At 44.3% G+C, this 24624-nt stretch overlaps 1 protein-coding gene and 1 long non-coding RNA gene across 3 annotated transcripts in view; one reads left to right on the forward strand and one right to left on the reverse strand.

The window, feature by feature from the left end:
* Positions 1-6342: 6342 nt before the first annotated feature.
* On the reverse strand, positions 6343-19897 carry LOC135227795 (uncharacterized). Of its 2 annotated transcripts, none has more exons than XR_010317972.1 (3): positions 19363-19897; positions 8304-9015; positions 6343-7972 (listed from the first exon to the last, which is right to left on the reverse strand). It is a non-coding gene; the product is annotated as an uncharacterized LOC135227795 (long non-coding RNA). The 2 variants fall into 2 exon arrangements; XR_010317971.1 differs by having other exon boundaries at positions 6345-8409; positions 8495-9015.
* A 52-nt stretch (positions 19898-19949) lies between these two features.
* RPIA (ribose 5-phosphate isomerase A) overlaps positions 19950-24624 on the forward strand; it is a 33344-nt gene continuing 28669 nt past the window's right edge. Inside the window, exon 1 of the mRNA XM_003420399.4 lies at positions 19950-20234. Within this exon, the coding sequence (XP_003420447.1) occupies positions 19950-20234 (285 nt within the window). The remainder of the gene's footprint in view (positions 20235-24624) is intronic.

Raw genomic sequence — 24624 nt, forward strand, 5'->3', positions numbered from 1 at the left:
CATTGAAGTAGCCACGGACTTGCCCTCTCCCCCAGCCCACAAAAAGAAACACAAAAACTGCTGTAATTAGCAGCTTGATTTTCTCCAGCCTCTTTCCCCTCCCTCCACCCTACCCTTGCCTCCCACCTTAAGTCCTCTGTGATGAGTCTCAGCCACACCAAGTCAAACTTTGACCTAGAGCCTCCAGAAAGGACCATGTTCTACACAGCCACTCTGAAAAACTATTCACAAAAACAGTACTTACTCTTAATATGTCCTCGGTAAGTCACTGGATCAACACTCTAATATGATACTTAAGCAAACAAAATGTATTGAAGGAATGAACTGCAGGAGACCATGCCTTCAGCTTGGCTTAATAATATGCTCTGCCTTCAGGCAAAACAAAGACATATTTAACGAGTAGAGTGAGTACAGATAACAGTTTTACATCAAAATAATGGCGGGAGAGGAGGTGAAATTTACAAGGGTGGCAGTTAACCATGCAACTTTCTTTATGGCACTTTCTGGTCTAACACAAATATCTCATACTTCATACATTTTAACGAAGGCATTATTTCTAGAATGAAAAGTATGAACAATTTTGATATGAAAGTTAGTGGGCCAACTTAATTGGAATCTTTGGATACAGAACTGACCCTTAGTTAGGAAAGTATAAATAAACTCTGCTTATTTAGCTGAGAGAAAAGAGATAATGCCTAGGCATTTGCTGGGAAACTTCTTAAGGTAGTTAAAACAACATGTTTATCTATAGGCTCTAATTTATTTTAAGAACTCATCGAAGCTTTTTCTAAGGCCAGTTGTGGGAATTCTCAACATAACAAGTACGGCTGAGCTTTGTTTTTCAAATAGCAAATTTTAATAGAAGCCTAATGGTTATCAGGAGTGTGGAAGCAAAACCCTCAGTTTAATTTCTGAATGGAGTGCTTAATTTTAGTTCTGAAATCTCCCCAGTTAGACCTACAGCACCTCAAAATCGTTAGTTCCTCACACATATCCCGCTTTTGATCAAGCCACCACTAGGGGGCGGCAGATCATCCACGAAGAATTTACCCGTCTTCTGCAAGGCCTTGGAATCTCTGGAAATGATTGTTCCGTGTGAGTTTTAAGCTGCTGTTTCCAGGTGTCTGTGTCACACAATACTCCCCAGCACCCTTTCTCCTTTTTCAAAATGGGTGACTGAGAGCTTGACATAACTAACGCCATAATGAACCTATAAGTTTTTCTCCTTCCTCTGCCTGCCTCCTTCTTAGCATACCTTTAATGACTTAGTTTTGACCTTATTTTAATGACTTTGTTGTTTAATCTGATGCAAATAATTTTGTTTTTTTTCCTGTGACTTACAACCTCCCACAGGAAAATCAGAACCCAGGTGTCCAATATGTGTCTTTAGTCTGATAAAGAGACTTTTGTCACTATCTTGTAATGAATAATTCCTCCAGCCATGCCATCTGTAGACTACAAAGACACTTCAAACCCTTGTAAAATTCTATATAAGCTCTAATTTAAAATTGCTCTTTGGGACTCCATATAGACAGGCTGTGTTGCTGCCGGGTCCCCGGTGATGTATACAACTCCTTAATAAACGCTTTCACTCTTTCTGACTTGGAGTATATTTCATTGGCTCGACTGCTTCAGGGCACAGACCCTAATCTGGTAACATCTGCTTTCTGCAGGGAATAGGATCTCACCATATTTCTCTCCTAAATCCAGATGTAAAAGTCTTTTCTCCTTATTGTATTCTTAGGTTTTGGATTCTGTTCCTTAGCAACTAGACACCATTTGGTTTTTTAGTAGCTGGGTAGTATCTGACTTCGCCTTGCTATAGCTTTGGGTTTTATCTTCAGGGTGGACAGATTCTAAGTAGGGAGAACATAGGAAACAGGGCTACTACATTAAAAGGAATAACCAGCATTCTAAACAGATTTTGACTTCAGAGCTAAACTTCACCTTCCTTAGAAAAATCAGCTTCTCCTAAATACATAATTTGTCACATGCCTTGAGGACTGGCTGTGGAAATGAGAAACACAATGCATTATACATTTAACAAGTCCTAGAATAATTTTTTTATGATAATAATTACATTGATTAGAAGAAAAAGACAGATTAATAGAAAGGAGTGTATCCCATATCTGGTGTTTTGGGGAAACCAGCTAAAAATGTCAAGGAAGGAAGAGGCTGTCTCAGGGGGTGGGGGGAGGGTGGTGGAATACTATGCAACCAAGAGGACTTTTGGTGTTTTTTTAGAAATGTCTTACTCTACTTCACTGTAGCTCTGGTGGAGCAGTGGTTAAGAGCTCGGTTGCTAACCAAAAGGCTGGCAGTCCAAATCCAGTAGCTACTCCTTGGAAACCCTATGGGGCAGTTCTATTATGTTGTATAGAGTTGCTATGAGTTGGAATCAACTCAACGGCAATGGGTTTATCTGATTTGTTCTACTTCTCCAGAGGTATTTATCCACGAACAGCAAGAACTATTGGAGATAGCACAAACCCCTCCTTGCTGGGGTAAAATACAGTTCGAAGCAATTTCATCGTCCAATACTACCTTTACCAAAGACTCTAAAGATTTTCGTTGTGCAGCCATTCTATCAGTAACACTATCAGCAATTTGGGCCATAGAGGAAGACAGATTACGAATGAACATTTTAATTGTACAATTTCAAACCAAAGTATAGTAGCACCTAAGAAAGACCATCGCCATCCTGAGTAATCAGCTATGGGATTTCCTGAAAGGATGAGGTCTCTCTTTTGTCTAGATGGTAATTCTGAATCACTGTTCCATACTAAGCTGTCACTGTGTGAATGGATACTCATGGGAACTCCTATGAATTCCAAACACCAGCCAGTATAAGATGAATTCTTGGACTTTTTTGTTGTATAAGGTGATTCTCCACGTAAAAAGACATATCCAGATGGGGCACATAACATGCTTTTTCCGGTTTGGATATTAGGAAATGCAATGGACTGATTGGCTCTTTTAAGCCAGGTTGCAGTTAATGGGTCATCACAGATGGGCAATTCTCCAAAATTTAGGGATTCCCGGAGGTGAGTACAAACAGAGTGATTTGGATTAAATTCAATACAGCCATCGATAATTAAGGGATAGTATCCAGCACTATTAACCAAAACTTCACGTCTTGTGATCAGAGTAGGACATTCTGTCCGTACATGGGAAAGGCTGAAACAGGGGGTTGATGGATAAGTTGATAATTCTGAAGGCAGCCACAGTTTAACACAGATGGCTTGTTTAAATGTTTTTTTATAATTGATAGTAAAGTTAGCTGTGAGCTTATAAGCTAAAACTGGCATAGCCAGAGAATCAGTTTTGTCCTGTGTGGACTGTGGGACAGAGAGACATAGCCAACATTTTGTTACAGTGTTGGTGCTGAAAACTGATTGAGCTAACCTGAAAAAACCAATTTCTTTCCAAGCATCTGTGATGGTTATAACAAACAAAAAAAGAAAACTTATTATAAACTCTGTAATAAAAAGGTTAAATAAACAATATAGTAAAAAGGAACTTGAGCATAAAACACATTTTCTTTTCTAGTAATTCACCAAGAAATGAATACAAGTAGATAACAAAAACTATTTTAAACAGTTTATAGGTATTAAACTACTTTAATAATTGGTGTAAGAAATAAAAAGGTTGAACTTCTAGGCTAAAGATATTCAATGATTACTAGAGCAAAAAATATAATAATTCTACAAGTAAACAAAAATAATCAAGACTATTGAAATACCAACAGTTAAGAACCAGAGTTGATAGATTTTCAGCAGTTCCTGTGTGACCTTGAGCTGTGGCTTTGGTGTCAGTGGCTGGCTTTGAAGCAGCTTGTTTCAAATTGCTGAAACACTGCTTCAGTTGGAGTTTCAAATCTCTGGCTGGCTGGCAAGTCCAGGTGGTTTCTTAGGCCTTTTTTTTTTTTTTTTTAATTTTTATTCTGCTTTAAGTGAAAGTTTACAAATCAAGTCAGTCTCTCATACAAAAATTTATACACACCTTGCTATCTACTCCTAATTGCTCTCCCCCTAATGAGATAGCACGCTCCTTCCCTCCACTATTTTCAGGTCCATTTGGCCAGCTTCTGGCCCCCTCTGCCCTCTCATCTCCCCTCCAGACAGGAGATGCCAACATAGTCTCATGTGTCTACTTGATCCAAGAAGCTCATTCTTCACCAGAAGCATTTACTATCCCATTGTCCTGTCCAACCCGTCTGCAGAGTTGGCTTTGGAAATGGTTCCTGTCTTGGGCTAAGAGAAGGTCTGGGCACCATGACCACTGGGGTCCTTCTAGTCTCAGTTGAATATATGAGGCATCTAAATGAAAACCTTCTGCTTGTGTTGAGTAGGCTGAGAAGAAAAAGGGAGACAGACATTTATTCTCCCTGGAAATAAAAAGGAAGAAATTTCTTGAAAAGGAATGGTTGCCTTAACGATAGAAAGAAATTTGTGTCAAATTTTGTAGGGTGTCAGCAAATTTGGGGTCCCCTACACTGACGGTGGGTGTATTACTTGTGCTTAGATTTAGAACAACCTACTCGGGTATTATCCAATTAATACAGCAAAGAAACCCTATTTCCAAAGAGGTTACATCCGCAGGTATAGGTGTTAGCATTCCACACATATTTTGGGGAGACACAATTTAATCTATATTGCCCCTTTCACCACCAAAACTAAAGTACCTCACCAGGTTCTGTGTCCTTTCTTACTAAAGAGTACTCTACTGATATGATGAAATGGTTAATACAAAGTTCCTCAGCCCCTCTTGTTTATCCTTCCTTATATTTTCTGAGAGTCAAAAATAGACTCAAAGGGGAAATAGCATTGAACCCTTAGACTTGTCTTTAGTAATGTTGTTTATCATTCATTGATCATGAAAAAAATCTGCATAGTGGTGGAGAGGCAGATATCAAAACTGAAGGCCGAGAGAGCCTGGGCTTTCTAAACCAGTTAAAAAACACCCTGAGGAAGCTAGCATCTTGTTTAGCTTTTATTTTCCCTGCAATAATAATGCATGTCCGGGATCGTCTGTTTCCCATCGATGTTACTTTAGGTCAGCCCACTCTATCTAAACGGTGTCCACGATTTGTCCTGCTTTTCTAGTGAGGAGAACAACTGTTACTGCAAATCGCGGATTCGAGCCGCCTGCTGCAAAGCGGATAGGTTCCTCCCAAATTCTGTCTGCCCTAAAAGGGCCAGCTGGAGAGTTTTATAGCGAAAGAAAGGCTAAGTCAGAGGAATCTGGAGAATTTTTAATTCCCTTTGAGGTGGTCTTGCAAACCGCCTGCTAGACGTGATGATTTTTTCAAGGTATTTTTAGGGTCCCTTCCGGCATCATTGAAGTTTGGTCTTCTTATGTCACCGTCTCCTGACTCCTGGGTTCTCAGATCCTATCACTTGTTCTTCATCTTTAGAGAGAAAACATAGATTAATCTTAAACCTTCACAACGTCATGAGAGAACAATCAGAAAAGAATCGCAAGGTATGCTGCAGCTCACAGGGGTTTTGTCAGGTCCCATAAAAATTCACTATTCTACCTTCTGGATGTTCCAGCAGTATTTTCCCATTGTACAACCACGGGTCTGCTCCCCTCCTGCTTGAACGCTGCCCCTCTGTGCTCAGCACCCCAGGCTCAGCAGCCTCCCCAGAAGCCCTGCCCCCCTAAGCTCTGACAGGGCCTGGTGTCAGGGAAACCAGCAAGGTACAGTTGCTGTAAAAAACTTCAGGAACCCTGTACAGAGCACCCAATGGAGCCCACAGCAGGCCTCCTACATAGGAAGTAGCTTTAGAGATGCAGGAGAGATGTTTGGATGGTGTTAATCTTGGCCCACTGTTGTATCACAGTTCTTGGTAAAATTATTCTTAAGCACTTAAACTGTTTGTGGGTTAATGTAGAGGAAGGCTACTCTATACCACGCCTGAGGTAAAATGGGATGAAAGCGGGAGGGAGGATGAGGGGAAGGATAAGCCAAGGACTAGTGCTCAGTAGTCACTCCTTCTGCAAATAACTGCTAGATGCTGGGATCCAGCAATGAACAGCAGAAGCAAGGTTTCTGTTTAAGACTGTGTTGTTAGCTGCGCAGAGTCAGCCCCTGACGCGTGCGATCTCGTGCACAACGGGATCAAACCGTTGTGACCCTTACGGTTTTCACTGGCTGATTTTTGGATGTAGATCCCCAGGCCTCTCTCCCTACCTCATTTTAGTCTGGAAGTTCCTCTGAAATCTGTTCAGCATCATAGCAACACACAAGCCTCCAACGACAGACACATGGTGGCTGTGTTTGAGGTGCACTGCCTGGAAATCGAAGCTAGGTCTCCCACGTGGAAGGAGAGAACTTGACCCCGGAACTGTAACTGCTGTGCTTATATTCTAGGAGGGGGTACAGGCAATAAGTCAAGAAAAAGCTCACTTTCCAAGGTGAAGTAAGAGTACAGTAGGGTGATGAGAAGGGATGAGGGGGGTTTGGGCTACTGAGGATTGGGGCAGTGGTACTATATTAATCCATCATAGAAGACCTCTGAGGGGGCAGAGACCAGGGTGAGGCAAGGGAGACAGTCGTGTGAAGGTCCACTGCTAAAATGTATGGTCCAGTCTTAGAAAGTGCCCCTCTGGGGCCTCTGGAGAAGTCATTTACATACTGAAATAGCAGGACAGGTTATTTTCTTCCTCCCTTGCCTTTGTGGGGTGGGACACAAGTCCATCCTTTCACTGATGCCATGCAAGCTGAGCTGAGACAGAGGCTCCTGGGGGTAATAGCGCAGGTGCCAGGGCCAGAGGTGTCAGTTTGACAGTGGGGAAAGGACTGCTCCCTGGGGCCAGACTGGGACAGGTTGGTTTCCTTCATCCTCTTCTTCCCCTACCACATGGATCTGAAGCATCTTTCGGTTCTATCCAGAGAAAAAACGGATGGGACTGAGTGACATTCTTGACCAAAGAGAAGAGCTAAGCTCCTGGGGGTGCTGTGGGGAAGAGAGACTAACAGGAGTGGGTGGAGGGAAATGTTCCTTGGTGACAACATAGGTTTAGAGGAGACTGATCCCATGGGGTTCTGGGTATAGATGAAGCAGGTGAAACAAGCTGTATAGGGTAGATAAGCCCCCCATCATCTTCCACCTGAGGACTCTCTAAGGGGAGGTTTCTCAACCTCGGCACCGTTGACATTTGGTCACTATCGACATTTGTATGTGTTGGATACCCTGTGGATGTTTAGCAACATCCCTGGCCTCTACCTACTGGATGTTACTGTGTACTCCGTTGTCTTAGTCATCTAGTACTGCTACAAGAGAAATACCACAAGTTTAACAAAGAGAAATTTATTTTCTCACAGTCTAGTAGGTTACAAGTCCAAATTCAGGGTGTCGGCTCCAGGGGAAGGTTTTCTCTCTCTGTTGGCTTTGGAGGAAGGTCCTTGTCCTCAATCTTTCCCCGGTCAAGGCACTTCTCAGGCGCGGGGACCCCATGTCGAAAGGATGCACTTTTCTCCTGGTACTGCTTTCTTGGTGGTATGAGGTTCCCAACTCTCTGCTTGCTTCCCTTTCCTTTTATGTCTTGAGAGATAAAAGGTGGTGAAGGCCATGTCCCAGGGAAACGCCCTTTACATTGGATCGGGGATGTAACCTGGTAAGGGTGTTACAATCCAACCCTAATCCTCTTTAACAAAATTACAATCACAAAATGGAGGACAACCACAGAATACAGGGAATCATGACTTAAATCAGCTTAATATACACATTTTGAGGGGGACACAATCCAATCCATAACATTCCACCCTTTGGCCCCCCAAAAATCACATTCTTGCAACATGTACAACATATTCATCCCATCATATCATAGCAAAAGTCTTAACTCCAAGTCCAAAATCCAAAAATTCTTCTTCATCTGTGAAATCTGGAATACAAGTTTATCTGCTTCCAAAGGTACAATGGCAGAACAGGCACAAGCTAGACATTTCCATTACAAATGGGAGAAACTGGAGGGAAAGAAGGCATAACAGGCACCAAGCAAGTCAGCAGAACACATTACATTAGCCCTCAAGGCTTTGAAAATAATCCTCTGTTCTCTCAGTTTACACAATGGCCCTGCCCTCTAGACTCTAGGTATTAGCCACACTCTCTGGACTTTGAGCCGACACCCCTCAGCCCTAGGCTTCAGCTCCACCTTCCAGGCCCACTGGGACAGCAACTGTGCTCCCTCGGCTTTAGACATATCATTCTCCTGGTCCATCTGAGTGGTAACTCCACCCTTAGAAACACCAGAGGCCAAGTCTCCACCCTTTGAAACCCCTGAGGTTATGGCCATACCTCTTGAGACTGAGGCAGCTTGGCTTCTTGTGTTCTTCTTCTCTTCAGCTTCTGCTTCCTGGTTTCTTGGCCTCTTGGCTCCTCAGGCTACCTGCCTGCATCTCTCCTGCTGGGGCAAGTGTTCCAAAATCTGTAGTGCCACCGATAAGTGCCTGGAGGCACCCCACTCCGCCACGAAGCCTCCTGCATACAGGCACTCAGCTCTTTCACTCCGTGGGTGGGCTCCATCGCTGTCTGGCGCTGGTCTCCCGGTTCTGCTGCTGCTGGTTCTCTGCCGTTGGTGCTTCTCTGCCACTGCAGGTTCTCTGCTGCACTGGTCCTCTGCTGCTGTCGCAACTCTATCCTTTCAGTTTCAAAACCGCTTCCACATTTTAGGTATCTGTTAGGGCAGTACCCCACTCTCTCGGTACCAAATTCTGTGTTAGTCATCTAGTGCTGCTATAACAGAAATACCACAAGTGGATGGCTTTAACAAAGAGAAATTTATTTTCTCACAGTCTAATAGGTTACAAGTCCAAATTCAAGGCGTCAGATCCAGGGGAAGGCATTCTCTCTCTGTTGGCTCTGGAGGAAGGTCCTTGGCCTCAATCTTCCCCTGGTCAAGGAGCTTCTCAAGCGCAGGAACTCCGTGTCCAAAGGACGCGCTGTGCTCCTGGTGCTGCTTTCTTGGTGGTATGTGGTCCCCATCTCTCTGCTTGCTTTCCTTTCATCTCTTAGAGATAAAAGGTGGTACAGGGAAACTCCCTTTATATTGGATCAGGGATGTGACCTAGTAAGGGTGTTACAATCCCACTCTAATCCTCTTGAACAAAATTACAATCACAAAATACTGGGAATCATGGCCTAACCAAGTTATTACACATTTTAGGGGGGACACAATCCAATTTCTGACACCCGTCGTCTCCTGGGGTACAAAATCAGTCCCAGTTGTCAACCATTGCTGTAAAAATTTCAAAAGGCAGCTTGATTCTTATGCAAGGAATGGTTTTGTTACCAGAAAAAGGTCCTATGGTACACATTTTCTTCAGGGCCCTGTGGACTTAACTAGCAGGAAGACTTGGTTTCAGGGCTTTGTTCCGGTTCAAACCCCTGCTGAGAGTTTGCATTCAGAATCTACAGTTTAATAAGATTCCCAGGTGATTCTTATGTGTAATAAATTTTGAGAGCCACAGCTCTATTAACAGTTGTAAAAATTGGTCCCTAACCAACAGCATTAGCATCGCCTGGGGACTTGTTAGAAAAGCAAATTCCAGCAGGGGTTCGAACTAAAAGGAACTGGTGTTTAGCCCTGCTTGGTTTTGTTAAACAGACTAAGACAGGGAATGGAGGGCCCCCCAAATCTGCAAAGTAACAAGAAATGGGCCAGGGCGCAGAAACAAAGCCATTCCACCATAACGATGGGGCGGGGTATCAAAAAAAGCCCACAAACTTCTTTAAAGTTGTCTTTCAGAAGCCAAAACAAAAACCAAACCCAGTGCCATTGAGTCGATTCTGACTCATAGCGACCCTATAGGACAAAGTAGAACTGCCCCATAGAGGTTCCAAGGAGTGCCTGGTGGATTTGAACTGTGGACCCTTTGGTTAGCAGCTGTAGCATTTAACCACTATGCCACTAGGGTTTTCTTTCAGAAGCAGCTGGAGAAAACCAGCCCCAGGGACATGTGCAGAACAACCACCTGTGACAGCTATGTGACCTTCCACCAAGGGCAGTGAGGGGCTGCAGTCACAAACAGGGAATCGAACCCAGGGAGTGAGACTGCACAGGTGTGACACCCCATAATAAGTTCTGGTATGAATTCCAGAGGCCTCCGGGACAGGAGCCATCTTGGAAAGCTGCTGCACGTGCACCATAGGTAACATATCCCCATCTATGCTTATGAATAAACACGAATCTTTTCCCACGCAAGAACTTTTAAAAACCCAGGCAAGTCCTTTGTTCTGTGAGACAGGGTAAGTATTGCTTAGGCCCTCCTTGTCTCTGCTTCCAAACCTCTTCAATAAAGCTTTGCTCATGTGGAAAATTCCACATGCCTTACCTGCTCATTCTTGACTAGTGAAAGACAAGAGCAGTAACAACGCTGCACTATGATGCCTTCCAATGTTAAGTGCACAGAAACGTGATGGCTCGTTTTGATCACCAACAATATTAAGGTCCCATCTTATTCTAAGGTTTTCTCTGTTTGTCAAAATTATGAGTAGGCAATAAACCAGCCATCTACAAAGACAGGGGATTAGGCAACACAGGCCACAAGTTGAGGCTCCAAAGGAAGGTTCTAAGGGTATGAGAGTGGAGGGGGAATTTAGCTAGAGTTCCTGTTTCTAAATAGAAGTACGGTCATCCAAGCTCTAGCCTGAGGTGTATTTGAGCCAGCATCATTCCAGTCTCTGGCGCCATCCTCAAATTCATCCCTGTATCTGCTTTGTAGTGCTGCACTGTCTTACTTGGGAATCCCCTTCAAAATGGACACCCTTTGAAAAGAAAGAGAGGGAGAAGGGAGAGAAAAGGGAAGTGGAAAAGCAGGGGAGGGGGAGGGGGGAGAGGCATAGGGAATGAGTTTAAGCAATTTGTTCTGTGCCACAGTACTACAGGCTTTCCTCCTCACATCTTCTCCCAGGAGGTGGGGTGAGGTTTCTGATTTGATACAGAAGCTAAGGACAGGCATCTACATTGGGAAGACCTCTGACTAGGGAGCCAGGAAATTGGGTTCTATTCTTCTGCTCTGGCTGCTGTTTAGGACTTGGGGAACTCAAGTAACTTCTCTAGATCTGTTTCCTCATTTGCAGAATAAGAGGGTTACTCTAGCATCGTACTTCTGAACTCTGGTTGCATATTAAAATCTCTGGATAGTCTTTAAAAACTTACAAATGTTTTTAAACACCCCAGAACAACTGAATCAGAATCTTTGGGGATGAAACCTGGAGCCCTGAGTGGCAGAATTTTTGAGAGGGCGTCTAGGTGTTCCACTGTTATGCAACCGTGATTAAGGACCACTTGACAAAGAGAACAGCCTTTCACTAATACACACTTAGCTGCACGTCCCTGTCACAGTAGGCACAGTGAGAATCTAGCGAGAATGCAAGGCTGGTGAGAGGATGGCAGACAGAAAAGAAAATGGGTTTTGCAATTGGGTCTTTAAAAACAGAATAAAATTCCTATCTCATAGTGTTGTGGGGATTAACTAAGAGTATTTATGTTCCGAGTCTTGCACATGGCACATCCTCAGTACATGTGAACATGAGCTTAATGGGGCTGCTGTGTGTCAGACAGTAACAGTACATTACTCACTATCCTTCCCTCACTCCACTAGATAGGTGTGACTATCTGACAAGTGACCTGTCCAGTGTTACAAACTAAGTGGTGGAGCCAGGGTTTGAATGCAGCTCAGTCTAACTCTAAAATAAGTCTATCTTATGTCATTAAGTGAAAAAGTAAGGTTCAAAACAGTGCGCATAAAGGGTACACACACACATGCACATATACATACACGAGAGACCGACGACATTGGCTAGCTCTGGGGCGAACTGTGAGACAATCTGACAGGAAGAGGAAGGCAACATACTGTTTTTAAAACCATCTTCTTAATTTATGGCACATAGTGCCTCCAGCTTATCTAGGGCAATTTACTTTTCACTAAATACCTTTTTCTGCTGTTTTATTCTGTTATCATGTGCCCATCAAACTTATTTCAAATAAGTGAACATAAGTTGTGGAATAAAGTTGAATGTCTTTGAGATGGCTCGTGTGGAGCATTCTGGGAGATGTCTGGGTTCCTGAGGAAGCTGCAGCTAGCACCTGCTCTGTTGACCAAATTTGCTGTATGCACTGGTGGGACAGGACCAGCATCTTTCATCAAGTTTTTTCACTTCACTGAAGCCTCGGCAGCCATACAATGGTGGCTGTGTATCTCTCCCTGGGGAAGCCTATCATATCCACAAGGAAAGTGATGTGGTACCTTATTGCCTTCATTTTCTCTCAGACCAGATCACACCGGAGTTATGGATTAGGGAAGGGGAAACTTGAAGGCCCAAGCCCTTCTGATTACCACCAGAAATAGCGTAGGATGGTAGCTCTGCCCCCCAGGAGCCTTTATTTTGGCCCTGAAAACGTTTCCAACAGCACCAGTACCCCATGTTGTTCTTTCCAGTGCGAGTAATCAAGATTGAGCTTTTCAAAACAAAAAACCAAAACCTGTTACCGTCAAGCTGATTTAGACTCATAGCAACTCTACAGGACAAAGTAGAACTGCTCCATAGGGTTTCCAAGGAGCAGCTGGTGGATTCGAACTGCTGACATTTTGGTTACCAATGAGCTCTTAACTGTTGTGCTACTAGGGCTCCTTAGGCTTCTTCAAACCAAACCTGTTGCCTCAGGTTGACTCCAACTCATTTTAGAAATTATAAAGCAAATTGATTTCGTCCTTGTTGAGATTCTTCGTCTAGTATCCAAAAATGTGCATTTCCCTTCATTTATATGTTTCCTTTTTTTCCCCTTGTTAATCATTTTCTTTATGGTTCATTACTATTTGTTGTTGTTCTTAGATGCTGTCCAGTTGGTTCTGACTCATAGCGACCCTGTGTACAACAGAAAGAAACACTGCCTGGTCCTGTGCCATCCTCACAATCATTGTTATGCTTGAGCCCATTGTTGCAGCCACTGTGTCAATCCATCTCATTGAGGGTCTTCCTCTCTTTTGCTGACCCTTTACTTTACCAAGCGTGATGTCCTTCTCCAGGGACTGCTCTCTCTTGATAACATGTCCAAAGTATATGAGACGAAGTCTCACCAACCTTGCTTTTAAGGAGCATTCTGGCTGTACTTCTTCCAAGACAGATTTGCTCACTCTGGCAGCGTGCAGTATATTCTATATTCTATATTCTTCGTCAACATCATAATTCAAAGGCATCAATTTTTCTCCAGTCTTCCTTATTCATTGTCCAGCTTTGGCATGCATATGAGGTGACTGAAAATACCATGGGTTGGGTCAGGCATGCCTTAGTTCTCAAGGTGACATTTTTACTTTTTAACACTTCAAAGAAGTCTTTTGCAGCAGATCTGCCCAATGCAATATGACATTTGATTTCTTGACTGCTGCTTCCATGGATGTTGATTGTAGATCCAAGAAAAATGACATTCTTGACAACTCCAATCTTTTCTCCGTTTATCATGTTGGCCCAGTTGTGAGGATTTTTTTCTTCATCAGTAAGTGCTTGAAGTCCTCTTCACTTCCTGCCAGCAAGGTTGTGTCATCTGCAAAAGGCAGGTTGTTAACGAGTCTTCCCCCAATCCTGATTTTGCATTCTCCTTCATATAGTCCAGCTTCTTGGATTATTATTTGCTCAGCATACAGATTGAATAAGTATGGTGAAAGGATACAACCCTGACGCACACCTTTCCTAACTTTAAACCCCACAGTATCCCCTTGTTCTGTTCGAACAACTGCCTCTTGGTCTACGTACAGGTTCCTCGCGAGCAAAATAGTGTTCTGGAATTTCCATCCTTTGCAGTGTAATCCATAATTTGTTGTGATCCACACAGTCAAATGTCTTTACATAGTCAATAGAACACAGATAAACACATTTTTGATATTCTCTGCTTTTAGCCAAGATCCATCTGACATCAGCAATAATATCCCTCATTCTATGTCGCTTCTGAATCCAGCTTGAATTTCTGGCAGTTCCCTGTCTATGTACTGCTGCAATTGCTTTTGAATGACCTTCAGCAAAATTTTAACTCGCATGTGATATTAATGATATTGTTCAATAATTTCCACATTTTGTTGAATCACCTTTCTTTGGAATGGGCACAAATATGGATCTCTTCCAGTCAATTGGCCAGGTAGCTCTCTTCCAAATTCCTTGGCATAGACGATTGACCATCTCCAGTGCTACCTCTGTTTGTTGAAACGTTTCAATTGGTATTCCATCAATTCCCCCAGCCTTGTTTTCTGTCGTTCCCTTCAGTGCAGTTTTTGGACTTCTTCCTTCAGTACTCTTGGTTCCTGATCACATGCTACCTCTTGAAATGGCGGAATGTTTTTGGTACAGTGACTCTGTATTCCTTCCATCTTCTTTCGATGCTTTCTGCATTAATATTTTCCCTGTAGAATCCTTCAACATAGCAATTTGAGGCTTGAATGTTTTCTTTGGTTCTTTTAGCTTGAGAAATGCCTAGCATGTTCTTCCCTTTTTGTTTTCTAACTCCAGGTCTTTGCACATTTCATTATAATACTTGCCTTTGTCTTTTCAAGCCAGCCTTTGAAATCTTCTGTTCAGCTCTTTTACTTCATCATTTCTTCTGTTCGCTTTAGCTACTCTACGTTCAAGAGCAAGTTTCAGTGTCTCTTCTGACATCCATTTTGGTCTTTTCTTTCTTTCATGTTTTTTTAATGACCTCTTGCTTTCTTCATGTACGATGTCCTTGATGTCGTTCCACAGCTGGTCTGGTCTTCAGTCATTGGTGTTCAATGTGTCAAATCTGTTCTTGAAATGGTCTCTAAATTCAGGTGGGATATACTCAAGGTTGTCTTTTGGTTCTTGTGGACTTGTTTTAATTTTCCTCAGCTTTAACTTCAAACTTGCATATGAGCAATTGATGGTCTGTTCTCCAGTCGGCCCTTGGCTTTGTTCTGACTGGTGATATTGAATTCTTCCCTCATCTCTTTCCACAGATGTAGTCGATTTGATTCCTGTGTATTCTATCTGGAAAGGTTCACATGTATATTCACCCACGTGTCTATCAGTTTGTCATACCGTGGTGGCATACATGTTGCTGTGATGCTGGATGCTATGCCACTGGTGTTTCAAATACCAGCAGGGTCACCCAGGTTTCAGCTGAGCTTACACACTGAGACAGTCTAGGAAGAAGGACCTGGCAGTCTACTTCTGAAAAAAATTAGCTAGTGAAGACCCTGTGAATAGCAGCGGAACATTGTCTAACACAGTGCCAGAAGATGAGCCCCTCAGGTTGGAAGGCGCTCAAAATATGATTGGAGAAGACCTGCCTCCTCAAAGTTGTGTTCACTTTAATGATGTGGATGGAGTCATGCTTTTGGGACCTTCATTTTCTGATATGGCATGACTCAAAACGAGAAGAAACAGCTGCAAATATCCATTAATAATTAGTGCATGGAATGTACAAAGTATGAATCTAGGAAATTCAGGAAGTTGTCAAAAATAAAATGGAATGCATAAACATTGATATCCTAGGCATTAGTGAGCTGCAACGGGCTGGTATTGACCATTTAGAATCTTACACTCATATGGTATACTATGCAGGGAATGACATCTTGAAGAGGAATGGTGTTGCATTTATTGTCAAAGAGAACATGTCAAGATCTGAAGTATAACACTGTCAGCGATGGGATGATATCCATACGTCTATAAGGAAAACCAGTTAATATGACTATCACGCAAATTTATGCAGCAACCACTAAGGCAAAAGATGAAAAAATTGAAGATTTTAATCAATATCTGCAGTCTAAAATTGACTAAACATGTAATCAAGATGCATTGATAAATACTGGTGATTTGAATGCTAAAGTTAGAAACAAGGAAGGAACAGTAGTTGGAAAACATGGCCTTGATAACAGAAACCACGCTGGAGATAGCATGATAGAATTTTGCAAGATCAGTAACCTATTCATTGCTATTATTGTGCCTTTAAAGAGAAAAGGCACTACTTGTGTGGGTTGTACCAAGTTTAGGGCTTAATTGGGGTTGGAGCAATTAATAAATCTCCATCTAAGTGATTCTCTTAGATCAAAGTTTGGTCCTCAAGTCACTGATGGTTTGCATTCCAGCTTCACTTGCCTTTCAGCAGCAAGAGCTTGGGTAGGTCAGGACTTCTTGTGCCTCATCTGTACAATGGGATGAGTACCCACTTCTTTGTTAAGATTAAATGTGATAATATCTGCAAAGTATTTAGCACGGTGCCTAACACTGTTACCAATAAATATGAAAATGAAGCATTCTAGAAACAAGGCACTTATATTTTTCTAAGAATCAGCATTCATTAGCTCCCAAAGCCAAGCACTCATATTTTTCTAAGAATCAGTATTTGTCAGCCCCCGAAGTCAACAATGGGATTTCAGAATGGCCTTCAGAGTTACTGGGCATCACCGGCAGACCTAAGGAGTAGAAGGATTAAAAGGGGGCAAAGATGGGAAAACGAACATGGGATGGAGAGAAATGAGACAAGAAAAGAACAAGAGGCACGGACAGGTAGATCTTTGTAGATCACTGATCACACCCAAAGTATTAAGCTAGGTATGTGCACTTTATGGGGAAGATAGTCTCTGCCATCAAGGGGCTTATAGTCTTTTGAATAAGACAGTCAATTAAATAGATCAAGATGGATTATAATAGAAGGGGGTACAATGTTCTGAACGGCAGCCAACCCAACTAGGAGAGGGGTTCAAATTTGCAGAGTAAGAAGTTATTGTGTGGAGTACCGAACATCTAGAAGTTAGAAGGGTACAGTACAGTGTGTGCAAAGCCATGAAGGCAAGAGTGTGTGTGCAGAGACTGAAATTCTGTATGTCTGAAGGCAGACTGTGGGTTTAAGGCATAAAATCTATTCATTATTCAATCATGCCTCGGGATTCGTTGAGGATCATCTACATGTTGGACACTGTTCTAGGAATGAAGAATGCTGTAGGGAAAAAGCAAAGTCCCTCTTCTCAGAGAGACTTTAAAAAAAAAATTTCTGAAAATATACACGATAAAACATACACCCATTCAATTTTTACATGTATAGTTCATTGACAATGGTTACATACTTCACATTGTCACAGTGTCTGTCCATATTGTCTCACCACTGTTAACTTAGGCTCTCTGCCTCTTAAAGTTCTTGTCTGTGTCTTAGAGTTACTGCTGCCCATGAATCTCATACAGGTATTTCTTTAAAAGAGAACAATGCTCAAGGCAAATATTCTTTATTAAATGAACTAAATTACTGTTTAAAGATGCCTTCGTAGAATAGTTTTGGTTCAAGGTGTAAGCTGTTTCCAGGCAATAGATTCAGGGGTTCTTCCAGTCTCAATGTACCCAGTGAGTCTGGTTTCCAATAAGAGTGTGAAATTGTTTCACATTTTTCCTCCTTTTGATCAAGATCCAACTATTGAGTCCTTGATCAAAATGTTCAGTTATGATAACTAGGCACCATTCATTTCTTTTGGTCGCATGACAAAGGACCTGCAGTCCACTTCCTTCTCAGATGCCTAGTTGCTCCAGGCAGATACCAAACAGTTGCTCACAAGCTTTTAAGACCTTCGTCACTACTCACTGAACTAGAAATGTTTTCTAGAGAGGGGGACAGATGATAAACAAGTACACAAGCAAGTAAAGAAATCAAGGAAAGTTCTATAGTGGAAATAAAGAATGGGTAAAGTGACAGAGTTGGAATCCACCGGACAGCAATGGGGTTGGTTTTTTTTTTCCAAGTGATACAGGCTTAGTGAGTGAGATCTGTAAATGAGATGGGGTAGTCAGGAAGATTTCTGAGGAAATGGCATTTCAGTTGTGTCTGAACAACAAGAAGATAGCAATAGAAAGATGGGAGGAGAGGGTACAGGCACAGCATTTAAGTGCAAAGCCCTTGGGGCTGGAGGAGTAAAGCAGACGTTGGCCACTAACACTTGATACATTAACCTTTTAGTAGTGGGTGCTGAGGGTCTAGGGAATCTGAACAGAAAAAGAGTGCTCCCATAGTGATGCGGAAAAGGTTTCAAGTTTGGTTAGGGTGGCCTTCAACTGTGCAGAGACCAAAAATAGTGGAGTCCAGATACCACATCCTACATCTTAGCTAGAACCTTGTGCTAATTTCTGAATGCTCCTAAAACCTAGGATTCAACTATCCCCTCAAGTAACTTGTCCTCTTGCATACCAAGGTGGGGGTCCAGAAACTAATAGCCTCAGGGGGCTGCAGCACAGTAAAGAGAATCCAGGTGATGATGGCTTTAACAGCAGCCCATGTTGGGGACCTTGCAAGAGAGGTGGGAGGTGGAGTGAGTTTGAAGGGAATGGCCTGACAGTTATTGTCGAGAACTCTGGGTACTGCTTGGCACCAACTCCCTCCAGGGCCAAAAAAACAGACCGAGTCGAGGAGAACGAAAGGCAACTTTATCGCTTGGGCAAAAGAGGAGACAGAGCTATGTGCCATCCAAGACTGCCTCGAAGGCAGCTTGTTGAGGCTGGTTTATACATGTAGGTGCAGGTGCAGGCGCAGGCGCTGAGCCTTTTAGCATGCGTAAGCATTTTTAAGTTACAGGTTCAATTCCTGCATGTTATTAGCATGTCAGCTTTCCACCCGGGGTGAGAATGACCGTGCATGAGGCAGTTAATGAGCTAAAGGTCATCTGGAATGCCAGGATGGAGGGCAGAAACTGTTTCAGCCCATTCCAGTTAACCAGTGGCTGTGTCTCTTTAAAGACGTTATGAGGAGGAAAAGAAAGAACTCTAGGAATTGGGCTCGGAGAGGGGCTGTCTTGAGGCTAAGAAAAATGGCTCTATGACTAGGCTTGTCTTAGCGGGAGTCAACCAGTTTGGAGAAGCACAAAGGCCAAGTAATTTTAAGAACTTCCAACTGGTCTCGGTATGGCTGTGGCATTATTTTTGTCTGTAAAATTGGGACCCTATTATTTTCTACAGCCAGAAACCCTAAAGGGAGAAAATAAGAGAGAAAGCTGTTAAGTTCAGTGAAACCCAATGCCGTGTATTCAGTTCTGACTCAAAGCGACCCTATAGGGCAGAGTAGAACTGCCAAGACTGCCACATCTTTCTCCCGCAGGGAAACCAATCTTTAGGTAAACAGTCCAGTGCTTAACCACTGCGCCACCAGAGCTCCTAAGTTCAGTGAAAGCCCTTGTTAATCATCAAGAAATGCAGGGACCGCTATATGTGGGGCCAGGCTCGATCTGGACAAAGCACGCCATCCAACATCACCAAGTGGGGAACAACGTCTAAGGTATGGGGTTTAAAATTTGTGGTTCCGGAGTCTAAGGATGGACTTCAGCGCACGGGAGTTCTGAAGTAAGTTTCCATGGAAAGTGAGTCTACTTACCCCCAAGTACCAAGCCACTAGCGGCTCCGGAGAAGAAAGATATGACAGTCTTGCTTCCCTAGAGATTTATAGCCTGGGAAACTCTATGGGGTCACTGTGAGTCGAAAGGATTCGACGACGCTGGATTTGTTTTTTTTTGCGGGGGGGGGGTACCGTCGCGTACTTGTCCTGACGTCTCCAAAAGAGCCACCACCCTGAGGTCTGGTCCACCGCCAGGTTCTTTTACTGCTGGGAAAAACAACAGGGCCGGGACCAATACCTCTTTCTAGGATATGTGGGCTGACAGAAAAACCCCTGGGATTCATCCACCTCCCCAAGGTATACAGACGTTATAGAACTCGGTTGCAGGCTACTCGCGCCGCACTTGCTGACGCGCGAGGTTGTCGCCGAAGATTTGCACCGCCAGTCGCGAAGCATTGTGGGGCAGGTAGTCCAAGCTGGGGCGCGGCTTCGGACCGCTGGAGCCATGGAACTACATTTCCCAGCGAGACCCGCGCAGCAGAGGGCGCACGCTATGTGCGTAAGCGACAAGACTTCCGGGCGGCCCGGGGGCGGGACCGTGGTGGAGGCTGGAGCGCGGCGGCAGGATGCAGCGCCCCGGGCCCTTCAGCACCCTCTACGGGCGGGTCCTGGCCCCGCTCCCCGGGCGGGCAGGGGGCGCGGCCTCCGGTGGAGGCGGCAACAGTTGGGCCGCCCCGGGTTCCCACGTGCAGCCTCCCGGGTGCGCGCAGTCTGGGTCCTACAGCCGCACCGGCAGCGCAAGCACCAGTGGCGGGGGTGCCAGCCGCGTCTTCCCGGCCCCCTCCGCGATGTCCAAGGCCGAGGAGGCCAAGAAACTGGCGGGCCGCGCGGCCGTGGAGAACCACGTGAGGGTGAGCAGCTCCGGGCATGGGGCGTCTGCCGGTGGCCTGATGGGCTCGTGTTGCGCCCTCTGGACACTGCCGGTGCGCCTGGTTCCTGGCGGGTGGGGGCTGTGTGAGCGCGAAAGGGGGCGCGCGGTGTCCGTGGTTAGATCCCCTTCTTCCCTCGCTCCTTAAAGGCTTTCTAGATGTGTCGGTTGGGGGCGAGCCCCCGCAAAAAGTTGAGCTTTGTCAAGATTCCATGATGGGTCGATAAGTTTGCAAAGTGGAGCCTAGTGGTTTCTGTTTCAGGCCGGGGCTAGAAAGGACTTTCCCTGTGGCAGCCTTATGAACAGATGGGAAGTGGTCGAGTTCTGGGGCTCCCGAGGGGTCTGTCTGGTTTTCACAGCGCAAAGTTCGTTTGCAGAATGCTTTGAAGTTTCTCTCCAGGGAGGTTCTTAGTTTGTCGCGCGCCTGTTCCTGAGTGTACTCGCCAGAGAGAATGGGAGACAGAACCGAAGAGGGGTGGACTCTAGGTCCGGAGGATGCTGCTCTTTAAGATGTGGGTGTGGATGTTTAGCTGTTACTTGGCGAGGTCATGGCCTCACTTGTTTATTTAAGGGGCGGGTGTGGAGCTTTTAGTGGAGGAGACCTTTAACCTGAGTGGATTTCCTGTAACCAATCAAGTTAATTATTTTAATTATAGTATCTCGACGGAAGCCAAATGGGATATCTCTGCCCTGCAGTGGAGTTTCCTTGGCCTTGTTGGCTTTTTGTCTCCTTTTTCTGCTTCTTGGAAAGTGGTATCAGATTCCTTTTCTCCGCTAATCATCATTCTTTACATTTGTTAATGATATACTTTATAAAGTTATTTTGCATAAATGATGTCGTTTGAGCTTCACAATAGCCTGATTAAGTGGGTGGAGCTGGTGTGATAACCTGTGGCTTTGTGTCTGTTGAGTGGATGGTCCAGGACCCAGCTGAGTGACCCCCGTTTCAGTGCGTTTCCACTCTTTTTTGCCACCCACTTCTGGTGTAGTGTGATGCACATCTAGTTAGTCTTTTAGACCCTGTCTGGGAACACACAGAGGTAATAACGTAAGATTTGTAATCAGCCCTGTGTTTGGGATTCAGTGCCTCTGCTCTGAGTACCTGGATACAGTGGACAGTAGACAGATAAATGAAATCTATAGAAATATAAAAGCTCCGAACTGAAATTGTTCCAATAACCTATTTACATTAACACTTGGTAGCATATGCCTGCCAGATCTTTGTCTGATTGTTATATATTCAGTTAAATAAAAACCTGCACACCCTCATCTCAGGGTATAGACTCTAAACCCTGGATTCCAGCCACATCAGTCTGTGAGGTTACCAGGCCACCCAGAGGGCACCTCACTTCAGCCTCAGTTATACCCACTTACCTTGTCAAAATTTTTTCCTGAGATGCCAACACTATTTGAATTTTGTATTTCTGGTCTTTAACATTGATTTATTCATTTCATTCGTTTTTTGAGTATTTATTGAGCGCCCATTGATGTCAGGCAGTGGGATAGCCAGAAACGTGGCTAAAGGGAGGAGGCGGAGAGTCAGGTCCTGGGTAATTTGCAGACAAGATAACTAATTCAAGGCCGCACATTTATTGAGGCAGCCTTGTGCCTAATTGTCAAGGTTTAGCTGCTTCTTCCAGGGATTATCCTCTGCTTTATCGAAGGCCACCTTTTTCTGTAGTACTTTGCATCTTGCAATTGTTTAATCACGAGTTTATTAAAGTAGGTTATGTGCCAAGCCCTGTTAGTTACGCCTTTGGAATGTTTTTAGAGTTGCTTCTTCCCTTTGGCCAGCTGTTGTGGACTGAATTGTGTAATTCCATTTGGCAGTGGGGCTTCCTTTGTTATATTATCGAGATCATATCAGTCTGGGTGTGTTTTAAACTTAACGACCTCTAAGATGGAAAAAGAACAGATTAGGCTTGGAGACAAGTTAGCACAAATGGGAAACAGATGCCCTGTGGGGATCTTTGGAAACCCTGGTGGTGTAGTGGTTAAGTGCTGAGGCTGCTAACCAAGAGGCCGGTAGTTCAGATCTGCCAGGCGCTCCTTGGAAAGTCTATTGGGTAGTTCTACTCTGTCCTGTAGGGTCACTATGAGTCGGAATCGACTCAATGGCAGTGGGTTTGGTTTTTGTTTTTTGTTTTTTATGGGGATCTTCAAGGAATCTGAGGCTAGGATTTTCTCCCAGAGCTGACACAGAGAGAGAAGAGCGTTCCCCTAGAGCTGGTGCCCTGAATTCATAGTTTTAGCCTCCTGAACTGTGAGAAAATAAATTTCTGTTCATTAAACACACCCACTTGTGGTGTTTCTGTTAAAACAGCACTAGCAAACTAAGACACCAGCCAACTGTCCCAGTTTGGGCTCTGCCATGGCCAGAGAACTGCAGTTGCTCTTATCTTGTCCCCTCTGCCAACTTCCTGAGTGACGCCCTCCCAAGTGATGTGTTTTCTTCTGAAGCTGTCATCTGTGTCACAATGGCCCCAAGTAGCCTTCATGTAACACTCTGGAGCATCTGCTGTGTGCCAGATACTGAGCCAGGTGGAAGTTGATAACCCTGGTTCTTGTCCTTGAGCTCACAGTCTTGTTTCCTTCTTTGTCTTCTCCCCCACATGCCAGAGAATTGAAACAGATGATTGGCATGTATTGTCTGTTTAATGTCACTATCATCAGCTGGAATGTCTAATCTTGTCTTTTGTCTTTACCTGTTAAATTCAGATGTGTCCTTCAGGGCTTGCTTCAAAGGCTATCTCCTCCTTTCACTTTTCCTTAGCCTCCTAAGAGGAGGATGGTTTCTCCTCTGCAGTTTTGTAGCACTTTATATACCTCTTATGTTCTAGTCATCTGTGTGTTTGTCTCTCTTATGTCCCTAAAGGGTGATCTTTTGGAGGATAGTTACCTTATCTTCATTCAGTATTGACCATAGTAGGGCTTGCGCCATAAATGTTTGTTGAATTGGCACAGAGTGTGGACACAAATATGGAGGTCTTGGGGTTATCGCTTAGAACCTCTAGGATGTAGGATTTCTGGTTCCCTAGTCGATTGGTGTTTCAGTGTGCTAATCACTTCCACATCTGGGTGGATGGGCCTTTGGAGGGTTCTCAGCTGAATCGTCTGTGTAGCTAGCCAGGATGGAGCCTAGGTTTTGTTCTTTGACTGGCTCAGTTGGTTGGCAGTAGTTTCATTTGGTCAGCAGCAGTATCTCCAAGGTTACTGCCGTGGACAAGGCGAGTTCAGATGTACACATGACAGGTTTAGTATTGCCCATCAGAAGGGGCTTGCTCCTCCAGCAGGGCCTGCTTGACAGCTTTCTGCTGTTGGGCCACCTCACAGGCAGCATTTGGTCACTTCTGGTTGGCTTTGGCTAGGGCACTGATTGCATGGCCAGTCATTTGAGTTCAAGGTAGAAGGAACACATGGCTGAAGAGCTTGGGCCTGGCAAGCCCCTATAATTGCTGGCCTCCTTCCACAGCCAAGAGAGGAGCTGTGCACAGGAGCTTGTATGACTCATCCAAGTTCATCTGTGTGCCACCTGCCTGCTGGGAGTCTGTTGGTGAGATGTGTGTATTGCTGGGCATGGCAGTGAGGAGCCTGACGGTTGATTGCTGTATAGCTGGAGCTTGCAGCTTCGGGTTAGGTGTGAAGTTCAGGTTAAGTCTAGGCATTTATATAAGTCAAGACATTTTCTCAGTTACTTAAAGATTTTTGCCCTTCAGATATTCAGGCATTTTGAATGTTTTTGTGTTGTGATGTACCTTTTACTTGGAGTCCTTTCTCCTTGGTAGATTGGAACTCTTGCCTTTTGGGTTTGCCTAAATAATGCCTTCCTGAGGACATCAGTGGTAGATGGAACCCTGACCTCGCCCAAGCTCTGCTTATTCCTGATTATTAGATTGCTAGTTAATACCAACCTTAGCTTGCTGTTTGTGGTCTAACTGACTTCAGCAGGGCCCATGCCATGCCCCTGGTCAGTTGATGGCAGGCTCGGTGTTGTGACACCCACTTCATGTCTTCTGTACTCGGGAGGCGCTCTCTCCACCTATTACTAATCCTTCCTGTTGCAGATAAAGGCCGTTTCTCATGTTCCTAACTAAGCCTTTGTCCTCTTTCAATATTCTCTGGGAAAGCCAAGACCCCTTGGTGTCAGCTGGACAGATACTGCTGTGCTTCACTATTTTGAGGTGACATCGGACCTCCCTTCTTCCCTGCTCCCTTTGAGAGAGCTCTAGATATCAGGCCTGATGTGTCCCTGAGGTTCCCTGTGGTGCTACCCCCTTGAAGGTGCATGTGGTCAGTCTCCTGTCTTCTAGAGGCTAAGCTTTTGGAAAAGGCACTGGAGCAGGAAACCCCAGGTTTCTGCTGTTAGGGCGCAC

This window comes from Loxodonta africana, chromosome 15 (genome assembly GCF_030014295.1).
Source record: "Loxodonta africana isolate mLoxAfr1 chromosome 15, mLoxAfr1.hap2, whole genome shotgun sequence".
Classification (NCBI taxonomy): domain Eukaryota; kingdom Metazoa; phylum Chordata; class Mammalia; order Proboscidea; family Elephantidae; genus Loxodonta; species Loxodonta africana.